Source organism: Bombina bombina, chromosome 10 (genome assembly GCF_027579735.1).
Source record: "Bombina bombina isolate aBomBom1 chromosome 10, aBomBom1.pri, whole genome shotgun sequence".
Classification (NCBI taxonomy): Eukaryota; Metazoa; Chordata; class Amphibia; order Anura; family Bombinatoridae; genus Bombina; species Bombina bombina.
The window spans coordinates 42,791,418-42,812,089 of NC_069508.1; the positions used below are offsets into that span (position 1 = coordinate 42,791,418).

The following is a 20,672-nucleotide window of genomic DNA, read 5'->3' on the forward strand; positions in this document are numbered from 1 at the left end:
GCTCCATTAATTTCAATAGGAGTCATCTTGCCACTCTTAAGGGACAACCCTTTAAGTCTTTAAGATGATTCCACCAGGGCAGACCCTGCGAAGGTCGGTGTGAAAAACCATGTCTAAAATACACTAATAAGAGATCATTTTAATATTACACTGTTCCTTTTAACATTTGTCTAAAATGTTCCAGTTGTGTAGTGATTGCCAAACTATTTCAGTCCGAATTTCTGACTGACATTTCATGCTTATAATGGAACTCAAACTACTGCGTGTGTGTGCTTGTGTTAAACTGTCAGAATAAAACCAAATAGTGAACTTCAGCAGTAAGAAAATGATAAAACCATATTAAACATTCACTTTGTATGACGCTTCAGGGTTTTCAGCACGCCTCCACCACTTTGTGCACACTACACTGCCTTGCCGTTTTCAGCTCCCTTTAGATGGACATTTCCACTGGTTGCTGGTTACGTAGACATTTTAACTAATGAAGTAAGAAATTATATTTTTACTCTATTTAACAGGGTGGGCAAGTAACCTTTTTCCTAAGGAGATGGAATTTCTCCTTACTTTAAGAAGGCAATTACCCAGTAAATCCTAGACTTAACCCATAGCAGAAATATGTACTTTGTATAACATATTTAGCTATTGAATGTTAGAAGTTTTCACCTTTTTGAGATATGTCTCCTTGTGCATCTCAAGGGTGGTGGGTGTCTGGTGTGGTTGCTGCTGGGCATGCATCTCCAAGATGCTTGGTTGTTCCTTATTAATAAAAATATCAATATCCCCCTGTATCATGTGACACCTGAGTCAATCAGCCACAAGCCAATCACATACTGCTATAGTATACCCTATGAATGTGTGCACATACTCGGTAGGAGCTGGTGTATATAAAGACTGTAGAAAATGTGATAATTTAATTTTTTTTTCTTTGTGTACAATCCTAAAGATTGTAATAAAATAAAAACAATTTTTAAAACTGTCACCCATAAAAATATATTTCAATATTCATACTGTAGCAGTTTATCAAGCAATAGGAAGTCTGGTTTCCTTTTAGAATGTTGTAATTTTCTCCAACATAGGTGTGTCCGGTCCACGGCGTCATCCTTACTTGTGGGATATTCTCTTCCCCAACAGGAAATGGCAAAGAGCCCAGCAAAGCTGGTCACATGATCCCTCCTAGGCTCCGCCTTCCCCAGTCATTCTCTTTGCCGTTGCACAGGCAACATCTCCACGGAGATGGCTCAGAGTTTTTTTGGTGTTTAAATGTAGTTTTTATTCTTCTATCAAGAGTTTGTTATTTTAAAATAGTGCTGGTATGTACTATTTACTCTGAAACAGAAAAGAGATGAAGATTTCTGTTTGTAAGAGGAAAATGATTTTAGCAACCGTTACTAAAATCGAGGGCTGTTTCCACACAGGACTGTTGAGAGGAATTAACTTCAGTTGGGGGAAACAGTGAGCAGACTTTGGCTGCTTGAGGTATGACACATTTCTAACAAGACTTGGTAATGCTGGAAGCTGTCATTTTCCCTATGGGATCCGGTAAGCCATTTTCTTAATTTTCAATATAAGAATAAAAGGGCTTCACAAGGGCTTTAAAGACTGGTAGACATTTTTCTGGGCCAAAACGATTACTTTATAAGCATATTTAATGGTTTATAACTTTGGAGAGTTATTTTAATCTTGGGAATTTTATTAAAAAAACGGCAGGCACTGTATTGGACACCTTTTTCACTGGGGGCCTTTTCTAGTCATAGGCAGAGCCTCATTTTCGCGCCACTAATGCGCAGTTGTTTTTGAGAAGCAAGGCATGCAGATGCATGTGTGAGGAGCTCAGATCCACTGAAAAAGCTTATTGAAGGCGTCATTTGGTATCGTATTCCCCTCTGGGCTTGGTTGGGTCTCAGCAAAGCAGATATCAGGGACTGTATAGGGGTTAAATGTAAAAACGGCTCCGGTTCCGTTATTTTAAGAGTTAAAGCTTTCAAATTTGGTGTGCAATACTTTTAAGGCTTTATGACACTGTGGTGAAATTTTGGTGAATTTTGAACATTTCCTTCATACTTTTGCGTATATTCAGTAAAAAAGTGTGTTCAGTTTAAAATTTAAAGAGACAGTAACGGTTTTATTTTAAAACGTTTTTTGTGCTTTGTTATCAAGTTTATGCCTATTAACATGTCTGAACTATCAGATAGACGATGTTCTGTATGTTCGGAAGCCAAGGTTCCTCTCCATTTAAATATATGTGATGAATGTGACAAACAAAGTAGGGACAATGATGCCACTGATAATAATGTTGCCCAAAATGATTCCTTAAGTGAGGGGAGTAAGCATGGTACTGCATCATCTCCTTCTATGTCTACACCAGTCTTGCCCACTCAGGAGGTCCCTAGTGAATCTAGTGCGCCAATCCTCCTTACTATGCAACAATTAACGGCTGTAATGGATAATTCTATTAAAAACATTTTAGCCAAAATGCCCACTTATCAGCGAAAGCGCGACTGCTCTGTTTTAGATACTGAAGAGCATGAGGACGCTGATGATAATGGTTCTGACATGCCCTTACACCAGTCTGAAGGGGCTAGGGAGGTTTTGTCTGAGGGAGAAATTTCAGATTCAGGAAAAATTTCTCAACAAGCTGAACCTGACGTTATTACATTTAAATTTAAATTGGAACATCTCCGCGCTCTGCTTAAGGAGGTGTTATCTACTCTGGATGATTGTGACAATTTGGTCATTCCAGAGAAATTATATAAGATGGACAGGTTCCTAGAGGTCCCGGTGCCCCCCGAAGCTTTTCCTATACCCAAGCGGGTGGCGGACATTGTAAATAAAGAATGGGAAAGGCCCGGCATACCTTTTGTCCCTCCCCCTATATTTAAGAAATTATTTCCTATGGTCGACCCCAGGAAGGACTTATGGCAGACAGTCCCCAAGGTCGAGGGGGCGGTTTCTACTCTAAACAAACGCACCACTATCCCTATAGAAGATAGTTGTGCTTTCAAAGATCCTATGGATAAAAGATTAGAGGGTTTGCTTAAAAAGATGTTTGTTCAGCAAGGTTACCTTCTACAACCAATTTCATGCATTGTTTCTGGTTCGAGGAACTAGAAAAGTCGCTCAATCAAGCATCCTCTTATGAGGAGGTTATGGACAGAGTTCAAGCACTTAAGTTGGCTAACTCTTTTACCTTAGACGCCACTTTGCAATTAGCTAGATTAGCGGCGAAAAATTCAGGTTTTGCTATTGTGGCGCGCAGAGCGCTTTGGCTGAAGTCTTGGTCAGCGGATGTGTCCTCCAAGAACAGATTGCTTAACATCCCTTTCAAGGGGAAAACGCTGTTTGGCCCTGACTTGAAAGAGATTATTTCAGACATCACTGGGGGAAAGGGCCACGCCCTTCCTCAGGATAGGTCTTTTAAGGCTAAAAATAAAACAAATTTTCGTCCCTTTCGCAGAAACGGACCAGCCTCGAATTCTACATCCTCTAAGCAAGAGGGTAATTCTTCTCAAACCAAGCCAGCCTGGAGACCGATGCAAGGCTGGAACAAAGGTAAGCAGGCCAAGAAGCCCGCTACCAAGACAGCATGACATGCTGGCCCCCGATCCGGGACCGGATCTGGTGGGGGGCAGACTCTCTCTCTTCGCTCAGGCTTGGGCAAGAGATGTTCAGGATCCTTGGGCGCTAGAAATAGTTTCTCAAGGTTATCTCCTGGAATTCAAGGAACTACCCCCAAGGGGAAGGTTCCACAGGTCTCAATTGTCTTCAGACCAAATAAAAGACAGGCATTCTTACATTGTGTAGAAGACCTGTTAAAAATGGGAGTGATTCATCATGTTCCATTAGGAGAACAAGGGATGGGGTTTTACTCCAATCTGTTCATAGTTCCCAAAAAAGAGGGAACATTCAGGCCAATTTTGGATCTCAAGATCCTAAACAAATTTCTCAAGGTCCCATCGTTCAAGATGGAAACCATTCGGACAATTCTTCCTACCATCCAGGAAGGTCAATTCATGACCACGGTGGATTTAAAGGATGCGTATCTACATATTCCTATCCACAAGGAACATCATCGGTTCCTAAGATTCGCCTTTCTGGACAAGCATTACCAGTTTGTGGCACTTCCATTCGGACTAGCCACTGCTCCAAGAATTTTCACAAAGGTACTAGGGTCCCTTCTAGCGGTGCTAAGGCCAAGGGGCATTGCAGTAGTACCCTACTTGGACGACATACTGATTCAAGCGTCGTCTCTACCACAAGCAAAGGCTCATACGGACATTGTCCTAGCCTTTCTCAGATCTCACGGGTGGAAAGTGAACGTAGAAAAAAGTTCTCTATTCCCGTCAACAAGAGTTCCCTTCTTGGGAACAATAATAGACTCCTTGGAAATGAAGATTTTTCTGACAGAAGCCAGAAAATCAAAACTTCTAAGCTCTTGTCAAGTACTTCATTCTGTTCTTCTTCCTTCCATAGCGCAGTGCATGGAAGTAATAGGTTTGATGGTTGCGGCAATGGACATAGTTCCTTTTGCGCGAATTCATCTAAGACCATTACAACTGTGCATGCTCAGACAGTGGAATGGGGATTATACAGATTTTTCCCCGACGATCCAAGTAGATCAGAGGACCAGAGATTCACTCCGTTGGTGGCTGACCCTGGACAACCTGTCCCAAGGGATGAGCTTCAGAAGACCAGAGTGGGTCATTGTAACGACCGACGCCAGCCTGGTGGGCTGGGGCGCGGTCTGGAAACACCTGAAGGCTCAGGGTCTATGGTCTCGGGAAGAATCTCTTCTCCCGATAAACATTCTGGAACTGAGAGCGATATTCAATGCTCTCAAGGCTTGGCCTCAACTAGCAAAGGCCAAATTCATAAGGTTTCAATCAGACAACATGACGACTGTTGCATATATCAACCATCAGGGGGAAACAAGGAGTTCCCTGGTGATGGAAGAAGTGACCAAAGTAATTCAATGGGCGGAGCTTCACTCCTGCCACTTGTCTGCAATCCACATCCCAGGAGTGGAAAATTGGGAAGCGGATTTTCTGAGTCGTCAGGCATTTCATCCGGGGGAGTGGGAACTCCATCCGGAAATCTTTGCCCAAATAACTCAATTATGGGGCATTCCAGACATGGATCTGATGGCGTCTCGTCAGAACTTAAAGGTTCCTTGCTACGGGTCCAGATCCAGGGATCCCAAGGCGACTCTAGTAGATGCACTAGTAGCGCCCTGGACCTTCAACCTAGCTTATGTGTTCCCACCGTTTCCTCTCATTCCCAGGCTGGTAGCCAGGATCAATCAAGAGAGGGCTTCGGTGATCTTGATAGCTCCTGCGTGGCCACGCAGAACTTGGTATGCAGACCTGGTGAATATGTCATCGGCTCCACCATGGAAGCTACCTTTGAGACGGGACCTTCTTGTTCAAGGTCCGTTCGAACATCCGAATCTGGCATCACTCCACCTGACTGCTTGGAGATTGAACGCTTGATTTTATCAAAGCGTGGGTTCTCAGATTCTGTCATTGATACTCTTATTCAGGCTAGAAAGCCTGTAACTAGGAAAATTTACCATAAAGTATTGAAGAAATATATCTGTTGGTGCGAATCGAAAGGATTCCCATGGAACAGGGTAGAAATTCCTAAGATTCTATCCTTTCTACAAGAGGGTTTGGAGAAAGGATTATCTGCAAGTTCTTTGAAGGGACAGATTTCTGCTTTATCCGTTTTACTTCACAAGAAGCTGGCGGCTGTGCCAGATGTTCAGGCTTTTGTTCAGGCTCTGGTTAGAATCAAGCCTGTTTACAAACCTTTGACTCCTCCTTGGAGTCTCAATTTAGTTCTTTCAGTTCTTCAAGGGGTTCCGTTTGAACCCTTACATTCCGTAGATATTAAGTTATTATCTTGGAAAGTTTTTTTTTTTTTTGTTGCAATTTCTTCTGCTAGAAGAGTTTCAGAGTTATCTGCTCTGCAGTGTTCTCCTCCTTATCTGGTGTTCCATGCAGATAAGGTGGTTTTGCGTACTAAACCTGGTTTTCTTCCGAAAGTTGTTTCTAATAAAAATATTAACCAGGAGATAGTTGTGCCTTCTTTGTGTCCGAATCCAGTTTCAAAGAAGGAACGTTTGTTGCACAATTTGGATGTAGTTCGTGATCTAAAATTCTATTTAGAGGCTACAAAGGATTTCAGACAAACATCTTCCTTGTTTGTTGTTTATTCTGGTAAAAGGAGAGGTCAAAAAGCAACTTCTACCTCTCTCTCTTTTTGGCTTAAAAGCATCATCAGATTGGCTTATGAGACTGCCGGACGGCAGCCTCCTGAAAGAATCACAGCTCATTCCACTAGGGCTGTGGCTTCCACATGGGCCTTCAAGAACGAGGCTTCTGTTGATCAGATATGTAAGGCAGCGACTTGGTCTTCACTGCACACTTTTACCAAATTTTACAAATTTGATACTTTTGCTTCTTCTGAGGCTATTTTTGGGGGAGAGGTTTTGCAAGCTGTGGTGCCTTCCATCTAGGTGACCTGATTTGCTCCCTCCCATCATCCGTGTCCTAAAGCTTTGGTATTGGTTCCCACAAGTAAGGATGACGCCGTGGACCGGACACACCTATGTTGGAGAAAACAGAATTTATGTTTACCTGATAAATTACTTTCTCCAACGGTGTGTCCGGTCCACGGCCCGCCCTGGTTTTTTAATCAGGTCTGATGATTTAATTTCTCTAACTACAGTCACCACGGTATCATATGATTTCTCCTATGCAAATATTCCTCCTTTACGTCGGTCGAATGACTGGGGAAGGCGGAGCCTAGGAGGGATCATGTGACCAGCTTTGCTGGGCTCTTTGCCATTTCCTGTTGGGGAAGAGAATATCCCACAAGTAAGGATGACGCCGTGGACCGGACACACCGTTGGAGAAAGTAATTTATCAGGTAAACATAAATTCTGTTTTCTTGTAGGCATTAAATGTTGCAGCATCCAAACAGCGTCTGTTAAAGGGATACTAAGCTCAATTTTTTTTCTTTAATGATTCAGAGCATGCAATTTTAAGCAACTTTTTTTTTTTTAAAAAGCAAACTTTCTTTATTTGAAAAAGCCAGAATCTAAGATAAGGAGCCAAACCCGTTTTTGGTTCAGCACCCTGGATAGCTACATTTATCCACCAATCAGCTAGCGCAACCCAGGTGCTGAACCAAAAATGGGCAGGGTCCTAAGCTTACATTCTTGCTTTTCAAATAAAGATAGCAAAAGAATGAAGAAGAATTGATAATAGGAGTAAATTATAAAGTTGCTTAAAATTGCATCTGTATCTGAATCATGGAAGAAAACATTAGGTTTAGTATCCCTTTGATATTGTTTAAAAAGATAGATAATTCCTTTATTTACCATTCCCCAGTTTTGCATAACCAACACTGTTATAGAAATATACTTTTTACCTCTGTAATTACCTTGTATCTAAGCTTCTGCTGACTGCCTCCTTATCTCAGATCTTTTGACAGACTTGCATTTAAGGCAATTAGTGCTGACTCTAACTTAACGTGCGTGAGCGCAGTGTTATCTATATGAAACACACAAACTAACGCCCTCTAGCTGTGAAAAATGTCAAATGCATTTAGATGAGAGATGGCCTTCATGGGCTTAGAAATTAGCATATGAGCCTACCTAAGTTTAGCTTTTAACTAAGACTAACAAGAGAAGAAAGCAAATTTGATGATAAAAGTAAATTTAAAAAGTTGTTTAAAATTACCTGTCCTATCTGATTGATGAATGTTTCATTTGGACTTTACTATCCCTTTTAAGGATTGCTTTTTATGTCTCTATATTTCTATGTCAGAGTTCCTAGTAATGCTGCGGTGAAAATGTTAGCACTCCGTCACTTTTACCCTCAGCTCTTTTGTTTTGACTCATGACTTACATGACAGGGTGCCCAAAGAAAATGTTGGCCTTTATGTATCAATATCCATATTTAAAGATGTGCTTTAATAAAATTTGCAAATTTTGAGTCCACAACATTTGTAAAAGTATATTTTAAAAAATATTACACATTGTGACAACTTTGTACTAGTTAGACTCTCGGAAAAGCTGCCACGACTTCAGACTTTTATCATCCTTTTCTCCTTCCGTGAGCGCACCTCTCCAGGGAGTTCAAAACCCTGATATATTGTTCTAACTAGTACAAAGTTGTCACAATGTGTATTTTTTTTTTTTAAATATACTTTCTCTTGCAAGGTGTATCCAGTCCACGGATTCATCCTTTACTTGTGGGATATTCTCATTCCCTACAGGAAGTGGCAAAGAGAGCACACAGCAGAGCTGTCCATATAGCTCCCCCTCTAGCTCCACCCCCCAGTCATTCTCTTTGCCGGCTCTAAGCACTAGGGTCTCTCTACGGGAGGGTAAAGTGAATGTGGTGTTAGAATTGTAGTTTTATATCTTCAATCAAAAGTTTATTTTTAAATGGTACCGGTTTGTACTATTTACTCTCTAGCAGAAAAGTGATGAAGATTTCTGCGGAGAGGAAAATGATTTTAGCATGTTGTAACTAAAATCCACTGCTGTTCCCACACAGGACTGAGGAGTACCAGAAAACTTCAGTTGGGGGGAACAGTTTGCAGGCTTGACTGCAATGAGGTATGTTCAGTCATTTATTTCTAGACAAGACTTAGATAATGCTAGAACACTGACAAGATCCCCATGTGGGGAGGGTAAGCTATGTTCTGAGACTTAGTATAGAATTGAATGCTTACATAACAGGGCTAATTAGGCTGGTTGACACTAATGCAGGGCAATCGATTATTTGTTTCAAGAAATACTCGTTGGAGACACTTTTTTAATCACTTTGGAGTGTTTTCTGGGGTTATTATCCACATGGCAAAATTTTGGTCACTTAGAAGTGATTTTTGTAGGCCTCACAACTCTGGAGTGGGAGGGGCCTAATTTTGCGCCTCAGATGCGCAGTTAGAATTGAAAGACAGTTCATGCTGCTTCACATGGAGGGTCCAGCTGCTGATTGAGGGCCTAAAGAAGCTTTATTACCCCAAAACTGATCCCTAAGGGCAGGTAGGGCCACAGCAGTAAGCTGTGGCAAGGTGTTGTAGTTATTTAACCGGTTGTTGGCTTTAGGCTGCTCCGGTTTGGGCATTAAGGGGTTAATAGTTCTGCAACTTGTGGTGCAATCATATTAAAGCCTTAGGTACATACTGTGAAAATTTCAAAAGGATTGCTGCATTTTTCACTGTTTTGTTAAATTGTGTGCTCTTTTTATTTCTTAAAGGCACAGTAACGTTTTTTCAAATTGTGTTTTTTATTTGATTAAAGTGTTTATCAAGCCTGCTTGTGTATGCTACTAGTCTGTTAAACATGTCTGACACTAAGGAAAATCCTTGTTCAATGTGTTTAGAAGCCATGGTGGAACCCCCTCTCAGAATGTGTCCCAATTGCACTAATATGTCTATACACTTTAAATATCATATTGTTGCACTTAAAAGTGTGGCCCTAGATGATTCTCAGACTGAAGGTAATGAGGATAGTCCGTCTACCTCTCCCCATGTGTCACAACCAGTTACGCCCGCTAAAGCGATGCCTAGTACCTCTAGTGCGTCTGCCCCTATTACATTGCAACAACTAGCGACAGTCATGGATAATTCCCTTGCGGCCTTTCTATCCAAACTGCCAGTTTTTCCTGCAAAGCGCGATAGCTCTGTTTTAAGGACAGATTATGAGCAGTCTGAAGCTTTGGTAGCCTTATCTGATGTGCCCTCACAACGCTCTGAAGTGGGGGTGAGGGATTTGATGTCTGAGGGAGAAATTTCCGATTCAGGAAAGGTTTCTCATCAGGCAGAGTCAGATTCATTAGCGTTTAAATTTAAATTGGAACACCTCCGCGTATTGCTCAGGGAGGTATTGCTCAGGGAGGTATTGGCTACACTGGATGATTGTGACCCTATGGTGGTCCCAGAGAAGTTGTGTAAAATGGACAAGTACCTAGAGGTCCCTGTATACACTGATGCGTTTCCGATCCCTAAGAGGGTTGCGGATATTGTTACTAGGGAGTGGGATAGACCAGGTGTCCCTTTTGTCCCCCCCCTATTTTTAAGAAGATATTCCCCATAACTGACCCCAGGCGGGACTCGTGGCAGACGGTCCCTAAGGTAGAGGGGGCTGTTTCTTCACTTGCTAAACGCACAACTATACCAATTGAAGACAGTTGTGCTTTTAAAGATCCTATGGATAAAAAGTTAGGTTTATTTAAGAAAATTTTTGTTCAACAAGGTTTTCTTCTCCAACCTATTGCGTGCATTATTCCTGTAACTACTGCAGCGGCTTTCTGGTTTGAGGTGCTGGAGGAGTCGCTCCAGACGGAGACCTCATATGACGAAATTATGGATAGAATTAAGGCTCTAAAGCTGGCTAATTCTTTTATCACAGATGCCGTCTTGCAATTAGCTAAGTTAGCGGCAAAAAATTCATGTTTCCATTATGGCGCGCAGAGCGCTTTCGGTCAAGTCATGGTCGGCCGATGTGTTGTCAAAATCCAAATTATTAAATATCCCTTTCAAAGGAAAGACCCTTTTCGTGCCAGAATTGAAAGAGATTATTTCAGAAATCACCGGGGGAAAGGGCCATGCTCTCCCTCAGGACAAGCCCTTTAAGGCTAAAAACAAAGCTAATTTTCGTTCCTTTCCTAATTTCAGGAGTGGTCCCGCTTCAGCCTCTACAGCTGCAAAGCAAGAGGGTAACGCTTCACAGCCCAAGGCAACCTGGAAGCCTTACCAGGGCTGGAACAATGGTAAACAGGCCAAAAATCCGGGACCGGATCTAGTAGGGGGCAGACTCTCTCTCTTCGCTCAGGCCTGGGCAAGAGATGTTCACGATCCCTGGGCTTTAGGGATTGTTACCCAGGGATATCTTCTAGAATTCAAGGACTCCCCTCCAAGGGGAAGGTTCCACATTTCTCGTCTGTCTACAGACCAGACAAAGAAAGAGGCGTTCTTACGCTGTGTAGAAGATCTACATACGATGGGAGTGATATACCCAGTTCCAATTACAGAAAAAGGACTGGGTATTTACTCAAACCTGTTTGTGGTTCCCAAAAAAGAAGGAACTTTCAGACCAATCCTGGATCTAAAAATTCTAAACAGATTCCTCAGAGTCCCATCATTCAAGATGGAGACCATTCGGACAATCTTACCTATGATCCAGGAAGGTCAATATATGACTACCGTGGATCTAAAGGATGCGTAACTGCATATCCCTATCCACAAAGATCATCATCAGTTTCTTAGGTTCGCTTTCCTAGACAAGCATTACCAGTTTGTGGCTCTTCCATTCGGTTTAGCCACTGCTCCCAGAATTTTCACAAAGGTGCTAGGGTCCCTTCTGGCGGTTCTAAGACCGCGGGGCATAGCAGTGGCACCTTATTTGGACGACATCTTAATTCAGGCGCCGTCCTTTCTCAGAGCCAAGGCTCACACGGAGATTGTATTGGCCTTTCTAAGGTCTCACGGGTGGAAGGTTAACATCAAAAAGAGTTCTCTGTCCCCACTCACAAGGGTTCCCTTCCTAGGAACACTAATAGATTCAGTAGAAATGAAAATATTTCTGACGGAGGTCAGAAAGTTGAAACTTTTAACTACATTCCTCGGCCATCTGTAGCTCAGTACATGGAGGCAATCGGATTAATGGTAGCGGCAATGGACATAGTCCCTTTCGCTCGGATACATCTCAGACCACTGCAACTATGCTTGCTCAGTCAGTGAAATGGGGATTATGCAGATTTGTCTCCTCAAATACAGTTGGACCAGGAAACCAGAGTTTCTCTTCTCTGGTGGTTGTCTCAGGATCACCTGTCTCAGGGAATATGTTTCCTCTGACCAGAGTGGATCATTGTAACGACCGACGCCAGTCTGTTAGACTGGGGTGCAGTCTGGGACTCCCTGAAAGCTCAAGGCTTATGGTCTCGGGAAGAATCTCTTCTCCCAATAAACATTCTGGAACTGAGGGTGATATTCAACGCGCTTCAGGCATTGCCTCCACTAGCTGCGGCCAAATTCATCAGATTTCATTCGGACAACGTCACGACTGTCGCTTATATCAATCATCAGGGGGGAACAAAGAGTTCCCTAGCGATGAAGGAAGTAACCAAAATAATCAGGTGGGCGGAGGACCATTCCTGCCATCTCTCAGCAATTCACATCCCAGGAGTAGACAACTGGGAGGCGGATTTTCTAAGTCGTCAGACTTTTCACCCGGGGGAGTGGGAACTGCACCTGGAGGTATTTGCCCAGCTGACTCAGCTATGGGGTATTCCAGAGTTAAATCTGATGGCGTCCCGTCAGAACACCAAGCTTCCTCTCTACGGATCCAGGTCCCGGGACCCCAAGGCGACATTGATAGATGCTCTAGCAGCGCCTTGGTCCTTTAATCTGGCTTACATTTTCCCACCGTTTCCTCTTCTCCCTCGTCTGATTGCTAGAATCAAGCAGGAGAAGGCTTCGGTGATTTTGATAGCGCCTGCGTGGCCACGCAGGACTTGGTATGCAGACCTAGTGGACATGTCATCTGTCCCACCATGGACACTGCCAATGAGGCAGGACCTTCTAATACAGGGTCCGTTCAAGCATCCATATCTAGTTTCTCTACGTCTGACTGCTTGGAGATTGAACGCTTAATTCTATCAAAGCGTGGGTTCTCTGAGTCAGTTATAGATACTTTGATTCAGGCTAGAAAGCCTGTCACCAGGAAAATCTACCATAAGATATGGCGGAAATATCTTTGTTGGTGTGAATCCAAGGGTTACTCATGGAGTAAGATTAGGATTCCCAGGATATTGTCCTTTATCCAAGACGGATTAGAGAAAGGATTGTCGGCTAGTTCTTTAAAAGGACAGATATCTGCTCTGTCTATCCTTTTACACAAGCGTCTGGCAGAGGTACCAGACGTTCAAGCGTTTGCGCACAGGCTTTAGTCAGAATCAAGCCTGTCTATAAACCTGTGTCTCCGCCATGGAGTCTAAATCTAGTTCTTTCAATTCTTCAAGGGGTTCCGTTTGAACCTTTACATTCCATAGATATTAAGTTATCTTGGAAAGTTGTGTTTTTGGTAGCTATCTCTTCTGCTCGAAGAGTTTTCAGAATTATCTGCCTTACAGTGTGATTCACCTTACCTGGTGTTCCATGCAGATAAGGTAGTTTTGCGTACTAAACCTGGTTTTCTTCCTAAAGTGGTTTCTAACAAGAATATTAACCATGAAATTGTTGTTCCTTCTCTGTGTCCCAATCCTTCTTCGAAGAAGGAACGTCTGTTGCACAATCTTGATGTAGTTCGTGCTCTAAAGTTCTATTTGCAAGCAACTAAGGATTTCAGACAAACATCTTCCTTGTTTGTTGTCTATTCTGGTAAGAGGATAGGTCAGAAAGCGACTGCTACCTCTCTTTCCTTTTGGCTGAAAAGCATCATCCGTTTGGCCTATGAGACTGCTGGCCAGCAGCCTCCTGAAAGAATTATTGCTCATTCTACCAGAGCAGTGGCTTCCACATGGGCTTTCAAGAATGAGGCTTCTGTTGAACAAATTTGTAAGGCAGCGACTTGGTCTTCACTGCATACTTTTGCCAAATTTTACAAATTCGATACTTTTGCTTCTTCAGAGGCTATTTTTGGGAGAAAGGTTTTGCAAGCAGTGGTGCCTTCCGTTTAAGGTACCTGTCTTGTTCCCTCCCTTCATCCGTGTCCTAAAGCTTTGGTATTGGTATCCCACAAGTAAAGGATGAATCCGTGGACCGGATACACCTTGCAAGAGAAAACAGAATTTATGCTTACCTGATAAATTTCTTTCTCTTGCGGTGTATCCAGTTCACGGCCCGCCCTGGCATTTAAGTCGGGTAAAAAATTTTTGTTTAAACTACAGTCACCACTGCACCCTATGATTTCTCCTTTTTCTTCCTAACCTTTGGTCGAATGACTGGGGGGTGGAGCTAGAGGGGGAGCTATATGGACAGCTCTGCTGTGTGCTGTCTTTGCCACTTCCTGTAGGGAATGAGAATATCCCACAAGTAAAGGATGAATCCGTGGACTGGATACACCGCAAGAGAAAGTAATTTATCAGTTAAGCATAAATTCTGTTTTTACAAATGTTTTGGACTCAAATTTGCACTGTTAGAGTCAACTTTTAAAGTGAAATGGAACATTGATTCACATAGAGTATACCATTTTATTATTAAAGGCACACTAAAGTCCAAATAAAAATGTCATGATTCAACTGTAATAAAAAAACAACAACTTAAATTTACTTCCATTATCAAATTATGCTCAGTCTTTTTTTTTTTTTTTTTTTTTTTTATATACACACTTTCTAATGCACCAGCTCCTGCTGTGTATGAACCTGCAATTGGTTGATGGCGGTTACATAATACAGTGGTCTGGGAAATAGAAGCAAACTGACATTTCTTTATATAAAAAAAATCTACTGCTAATTAAAAATTGAGACTAAGGGCCTGACGATCTAAAGCTCTCCGCTCAGGTGAGATGATCAAGGTGAGATCCTAGTGAAATTCTTAAAAGGCAGGTTTTGCTATATTTCTTCGAGGGGTGTACCCTGCATTTCTGTATGTGACGGAGATACAAGCCCAATGCAATATAGCATTTCTGCTTTACGACCGGTCTGCTGCATTTTCACGTTGTGCTTTGTATTTTTTATTACTTTTCACTGCAGATTAAGTTGCATTACATTTAAACTTTGCACTTGTTATTTTGCATTTTATTTTGTATACAGCAGTGTATTTAGGATTGTGATTTTACAAATTCTGATGATGGTTTCACAATTTCTGTGTAACTAACAAATTGGTTATTAATATTAGATAATACTTTGTATATTTGTGTATATTTTACAAATTACATTGCACTTTGTATTTATTCTATTAAAGTAACACAAACTTCCAAAACATAATCAGCACTCTAGATCTAAGTATTAAAATATAAAACAAAAGGAAAAAGCTTAAATGCAATAATACAGAAATGACCCAATCTGAAGTGTAAATAATACAAAATACAATGCACTACGTGTAACAAAACTCTCATTTCATGTAGTGCTATACTGCACTGGGCTTGTTTCTCCTTCAGATACAGAAATGAGAGCGATCTCGCAGTTTTTCTTTAAGCATTCAGTTCAGCCCCTGTGAAGTCTGAACTACAATTTCTCTCCAAGCAGGAGAATCTTTGAACATCAGGCCCTAATTTGTATTGCATTGTCTCTTTACTGTACAATTCTACTGGGTTTAATGATCCTTTTTAAACTTTATTTTATTGCCATCCTTTGTTAAAGGAGCAACAATGCACTACTGCAAAGTACCTGAGCACACTGGATGAGCCAATGATAAGACACCCGTGCAGCCAGCAGCTAGTTCCCAGTATTGCATTGCTGCTGCTGCTAAGGACATGTGCATACACTTTTCAACAAGGGGTACAAAGAAAGGAAGCAAATTAAATAATAGAAAAAGTTTAAAATTGCACTCTATCTGAATCATGAAATGTTTAAAGGGATAAACAGTGCTCCTTTGGTAAAAAAACAAATGATAAATCACATGTTAATGTAAAAAGAAAGATTGTTTAAAAAAAAAACCCCAGCAAATATCTTGTTTTCTTGCAAAATTAGCACTTAGAAATTATCACAGTAGCCCTGCCTCCTCCGTAGAGTAAAAAAAATGAAAGGTAAAATCTATTTAAATAAATTTATAATACAAAATTGCAATATTTTCTATTAAATATCACAACAATGAAACACACGGTTTAACATCTCTTTGATTTTGACTGACCCTTTAAATGCACAGTTCATTTCAAATTTGATGAGAAACATTTTCTAATATAATTTGCAGAATTGCATTTAATAAAAGTTGTCACTTTCTGCCCATGCCCAGAGTGCTTGAGAAAGTTTCTAATTTGTATCTGTGCATTTCAGGTTTTACTTAAGTCACTTCAAAGGTTTACTGGAACATGGTGTATTTTATATGCAAATGCATACTTTGTAGTTTTGTAAAAAATAGTTTTTTTCTTTTCTTTTTAAAGAATACATCTGTACACTTTTCATGGGAAGACTAGCAAAATGGAAGAGCCCCAGACAAATGTCGAAAGTGCTAACAAAAGCCTCAAAGATGACAGCTATTTCAGTTCCGAGGAAATCCAAGGAAATAAAACTTCTCTTCAGAAAAATATTTCTTTGACAGTGCCTGAAGAGTTACCAAGGGAAAGGCCTGAAAAAGCCTTAAATAAAGTCCAACCCTCCCTACTTCTACAAGCTGGTACTCCATTTGTCTCTAGTGAAAATTCAAAATTGCCTAAAGTGAATGCTAATAATGGATCAGTTTTAAACTCCACAACAAATACTTCTGTCCTTACAACAGACATTGTTTCACCAATGACAGAAGTTTCTGTAGCCCCACAAACGGATACTTGCTCAACTTTGAAAGTAGTATATGAACTTCAGCAGTCTTCAAAGAATATTATAAAAAAATCAAATCAACACGTTTTATTTTTATTACCAGATATAGCACATGCCAAGAATGACATCAATTCCATATTTAAACATCCTACCTCTCCTTCAGTTTCTTGTGAGACATCTAATAATTTTAATACTTTTAAGTTAGATAGCACTTTAGCAGGGCCAGTTGATAAGTGTGAAGATAGCAATGAGCTATTAGTCAATGAGTTGCTTAACCAGACCCAAGATTGCAAAGATACCAATGATTATATAAAAGAGACTATAATGGATACTCCAAATGAACTTGTAAACAATGAAAAAGTAGTAGACGGGTCTGAAAATAATGGCACTATAAGAGTAGAAAAAAAGAGAAAGAGAAAAATGGATGGTAGTAAGATTACTCGTTGCTACTCAGAAGATGCTTATAATGATGATAATTATTTTTCCAAGAAATCAAAGTTATTACATCTAGATAGAGTGGAAAAGAGTTCTGAAGAGCAGATGTTTGGTTTACACAATTATGAATTAACAAAGGTCAAGTCTGAATCTTGTCTTGATGAGCCGGAAGAACGTCTTCCAGAGCAAGCTGTAGAAACCATGAAAAATTTTATCTATAATCCGGTTTGTGACTTTACTAGTGAAACATCACCTATCCATGGTGGGTCTTTTTTCCCCAATAGTTTGCAAAATGAGCATGATCCTCATTCATCACCACCTTGTACAAATGATCAAGAGCCATCGTTTTACCCGTGTACAAAGTGCAATGTGAATTTTAGAGAGAAGAAACACCTTCATAGGCACATGATGTACCATTTAGATGGTAATAATCACTTTCGACATCTCAATATTCCAAGGCCATTTGCTTGTAGAGAATGTGGTAGAACTTTTAGAGATCGTAATTCACTATTAAAACACATGATTATTCACCAGGAAAGACGACAGAAATTGATGGAGGAAATCCGTGAATTGAAAGAGCTTCAGGATGAAGGTAGAAGTGCACGATTGCAGTGTCCACAATGTGTATTTGGAACCAACTGCCCAAAGACTTTTGTACAACATGCCAAAACCCATGAGAAAGATAAAAGATACTACTGCTGTGAAGAATGCAACTTTATGGCTGTCACTGAAAATGAACTGGAGTGCCATCGGGGTATTGCTCACGGGGCAAAACGCTCTGTTCTAACTGCAGAGGTATCCCACAGAACAGTCCAGAAAAAAACTTCATTGAAAGAACCTTTTTTTCTTTCCTCCAAAAAATCTACATCGTATATGTGTAAGATGTGTCCTTTTACTACACCTGTCCGAAATATTTTAAGGAAACATATTGAATATTTACATCCATCAACTTCTGTGGATCGGTTTAATGGGCCCCTTGTACTTAAAAGTGAAAATATGAATGATAATGAATTTGTAGATACTAGTAAAGAAACAAAATCATTCATGAAACCATCCTCCTCTTTTCCAAAGAACACTTTCTTAAAGCAGGATGTTAAAAGATCATATGTTTCTGTGTCTCAACCAAACAGTTTCACAAAGTTCCACAGAAAACACAAACTCCAAAAAGCTAGGAAAGGTCCAGCACAATCTTTACCATGTGGACCTTCTGTTTCTCCAAATAATTCTCTTTTATTCTCTAGTAATGACCAAAAACAGAGATATTTTCAACAAATGAATAAGGAAAAACATGCCAGGGTGAACCATACATACAGATATAAACAGATGGATGGTTACAAAATAAGGAAATCAAGTGACATTTACCCACTAAATTTAAAAAAGGAACACGAAAATAGTACTAATTCTATGCAGATGCTTTCAATACATGGTGATCTTCAAAATGATAATTTAGTCATGGATTCACAAAATTCATATGCTAAAAAGATTGTTGAACGTAGGCAGGGGTCTCAAAAAAAAGTGCTAAAATCAGAAGAGGGGCACCCAGTCACGCAAGAAGACTTGGATTGTTATCCAGATTTTCTTCACAAAATGACTTTTGCTGTAATTAAGAAACTAGAATCATCTGAGAAGAAGGGTGATAATTATAATTCCTGGAGAAACGGTGAACTTCATAGTTCAAACACGGAGTCACCAGATAATACCTACAGTAATTCAAAAAAACAAAATAATTATCCACTATTCAAAGAGAAACTGAAACGTCGCCATACTGGAGATGAAACCAACTTGCATTTTAATAATGAGGACTTTTATTTTGAGTATTATGAAGATGGAGAAGAATTACATGAAACGTCTGGTGCTAATCTGGAAGATGCAGATTCTGCATTACCAATCGACAATTCTGCATTCCACTGGAGTGACTTGTCCCTTGAAAAAAAGGCATGTCCATATTGTCCCGCAACATTTGAAACCGGAGTTGGATTATCAAATCATGTTCGTGGGCATCTTCATAGAGCAGGATTAACTTATGAAGCTCGACATGTGGTGCCACCTGAACAAATAGCAACTAATGACAAAATGCAGCATTTCAAGAGGACTGGAACCCCAACAAAAAGAGTAAGAAAAGGTAATATTTAAGTTATTTATCCTGTAAGTTATCCTGACTCTTCTAATTATTGCAACTTCTTACATATTTCATGTTGCATTAGGATAATACTATGGGAATATTTGTAATGTGGAAGCTCTATTAAAAAAAAATGTCTTTCCTTTCTGTACTGATGTAAAAAAAAATGTATTATTTTATTGTAGTGTCCTATTCAGATACTGGTGGGATTTATGCCTCATTTAGCTCTTCATGCTTTATATACCATATCCCTTCCTGGTGTCTTCAGATCTTCTTCCTATTTGGAATTAGGTAATGTGGGTTGCAGAGTGTACAGATGAAGAAATATGATTTACCTCTCTCAGTAGAGCGTTGTCACTACTACAAGGGTTCAGCAACCCCCTAACCTCTTCCAGGGCCTTTCGTGGCCAATGGGACTTCATTTCACTATACAAGATCATTCCAGGAGTTTACTTTTACCCGTTTATTACAGGCTTAGGCTATACTCTCAGGGAGTTCACCTTTTGCTTTTTAGCCCTAGAACGGCAAATACATTGCATGAGCTACAATCTGTATATCCAGGGGTTCCAATGTCACTGGATTCTTACTTGAACTTTTTTATTGCCCTCCCATAGTATCTGTTCATGCGGTCCTGTTCTGTATACAGCTCTTATGTGCCTCTTGTTTTATGTTCCTATTTATAATTTTGAAAAAAGGAAATGAGGGCGGCTTGCTCCAAAGTAAAACTTCAATTTATTGATGTATAATAAAATTTCAGGAGGAAACACATCGTGAGATGAGCTTAGCACCACCGGCTTACGCGTTTCGGCTGGATGCCGTAATCATAGCCATAAGGTGCTACACTTTACACACAGCTTAAAAGGGTAATTGGCTATTTTCTATTGGTTAAAAGAAAATAAGATACGCCCATATCACAGGTATCGTTATGGCCGTGTTAATGACACTTAAGAAGACAGGAGTACTGAATAACATAGTTAGATTTTTTTGTATATACAAGCTTATATTTCAAAGCACAATTATATATGAAAAGATACACAATGTTCGAAAAACAAAAAATAAAGGAAATGTTAAGAAAACATGTAAAAACATATCTCTGATTCAGAAACATAACACATTGTCTCACAAACAGTATAGTTCATATCAACAACCGAGGATGTATATGTTGAAGGAAATTTGTATATATAATATATCAAATAGGGCAAATAACGTGCCCAAATATATATTTATATTGAATAGAATTATCATATACAAAATGGTGAAAAAGGAAAGAAGTGAAAATGAATACTGTATATACATTCACCAAAATACATCCCAGTAACAAGTCAATATAAACCTATACTCGAACACTATAATATATGTCAACTACAATATAAAGAAAGATGTATATGTTAAATATCAATGTCAGGTAAAATGCCAAAACAAAATTATATTAGATTGACATCTATAAGTTGTTGAGAAAAGAGTGAAGAGGAGACATTGTGAATACTCCTAAATGGAGACAATTCCAAACATAAATAATAAGGTAGAACAAAAGAAGATAAATGCATATAAAGTATTCTCAATATTTTAAACAATATGGAAGAAAATAGGATACATAAACCCTAAATAATATATAATCTTTTTGTATGAATAATTACTATATGCATAAGATTATTCCCAAAAAATGTATGAGATCATATTTAGAGTTTAAACCT

At 39.9% G+C, this 20,672-nt stretch overlaps 1 protein-coding gene across 1 annotated transcript in view; it reads left to right on the forward strand.

Moving 5' to 3' along the window:
- ZNF644 (zinc finger protein 644) overlaps nucleotides 1-20,672 on the forward strand; it is a 260,602-nt gene that overhangs the window by 49,283 nt on the left and 190,647 nt on the right. The window contains exon 2 of the mRNA XM_053693127.1: nucleotides 16,052-18,981. Coding sequence (XP_053549102.1) covers nucleotides 16,052-18,981 — 2,930 coding nt within the window. The remainder of the gene's footprint in view (nucleotides 1-16,051; nucleotides 18,982-20,672) is intronic.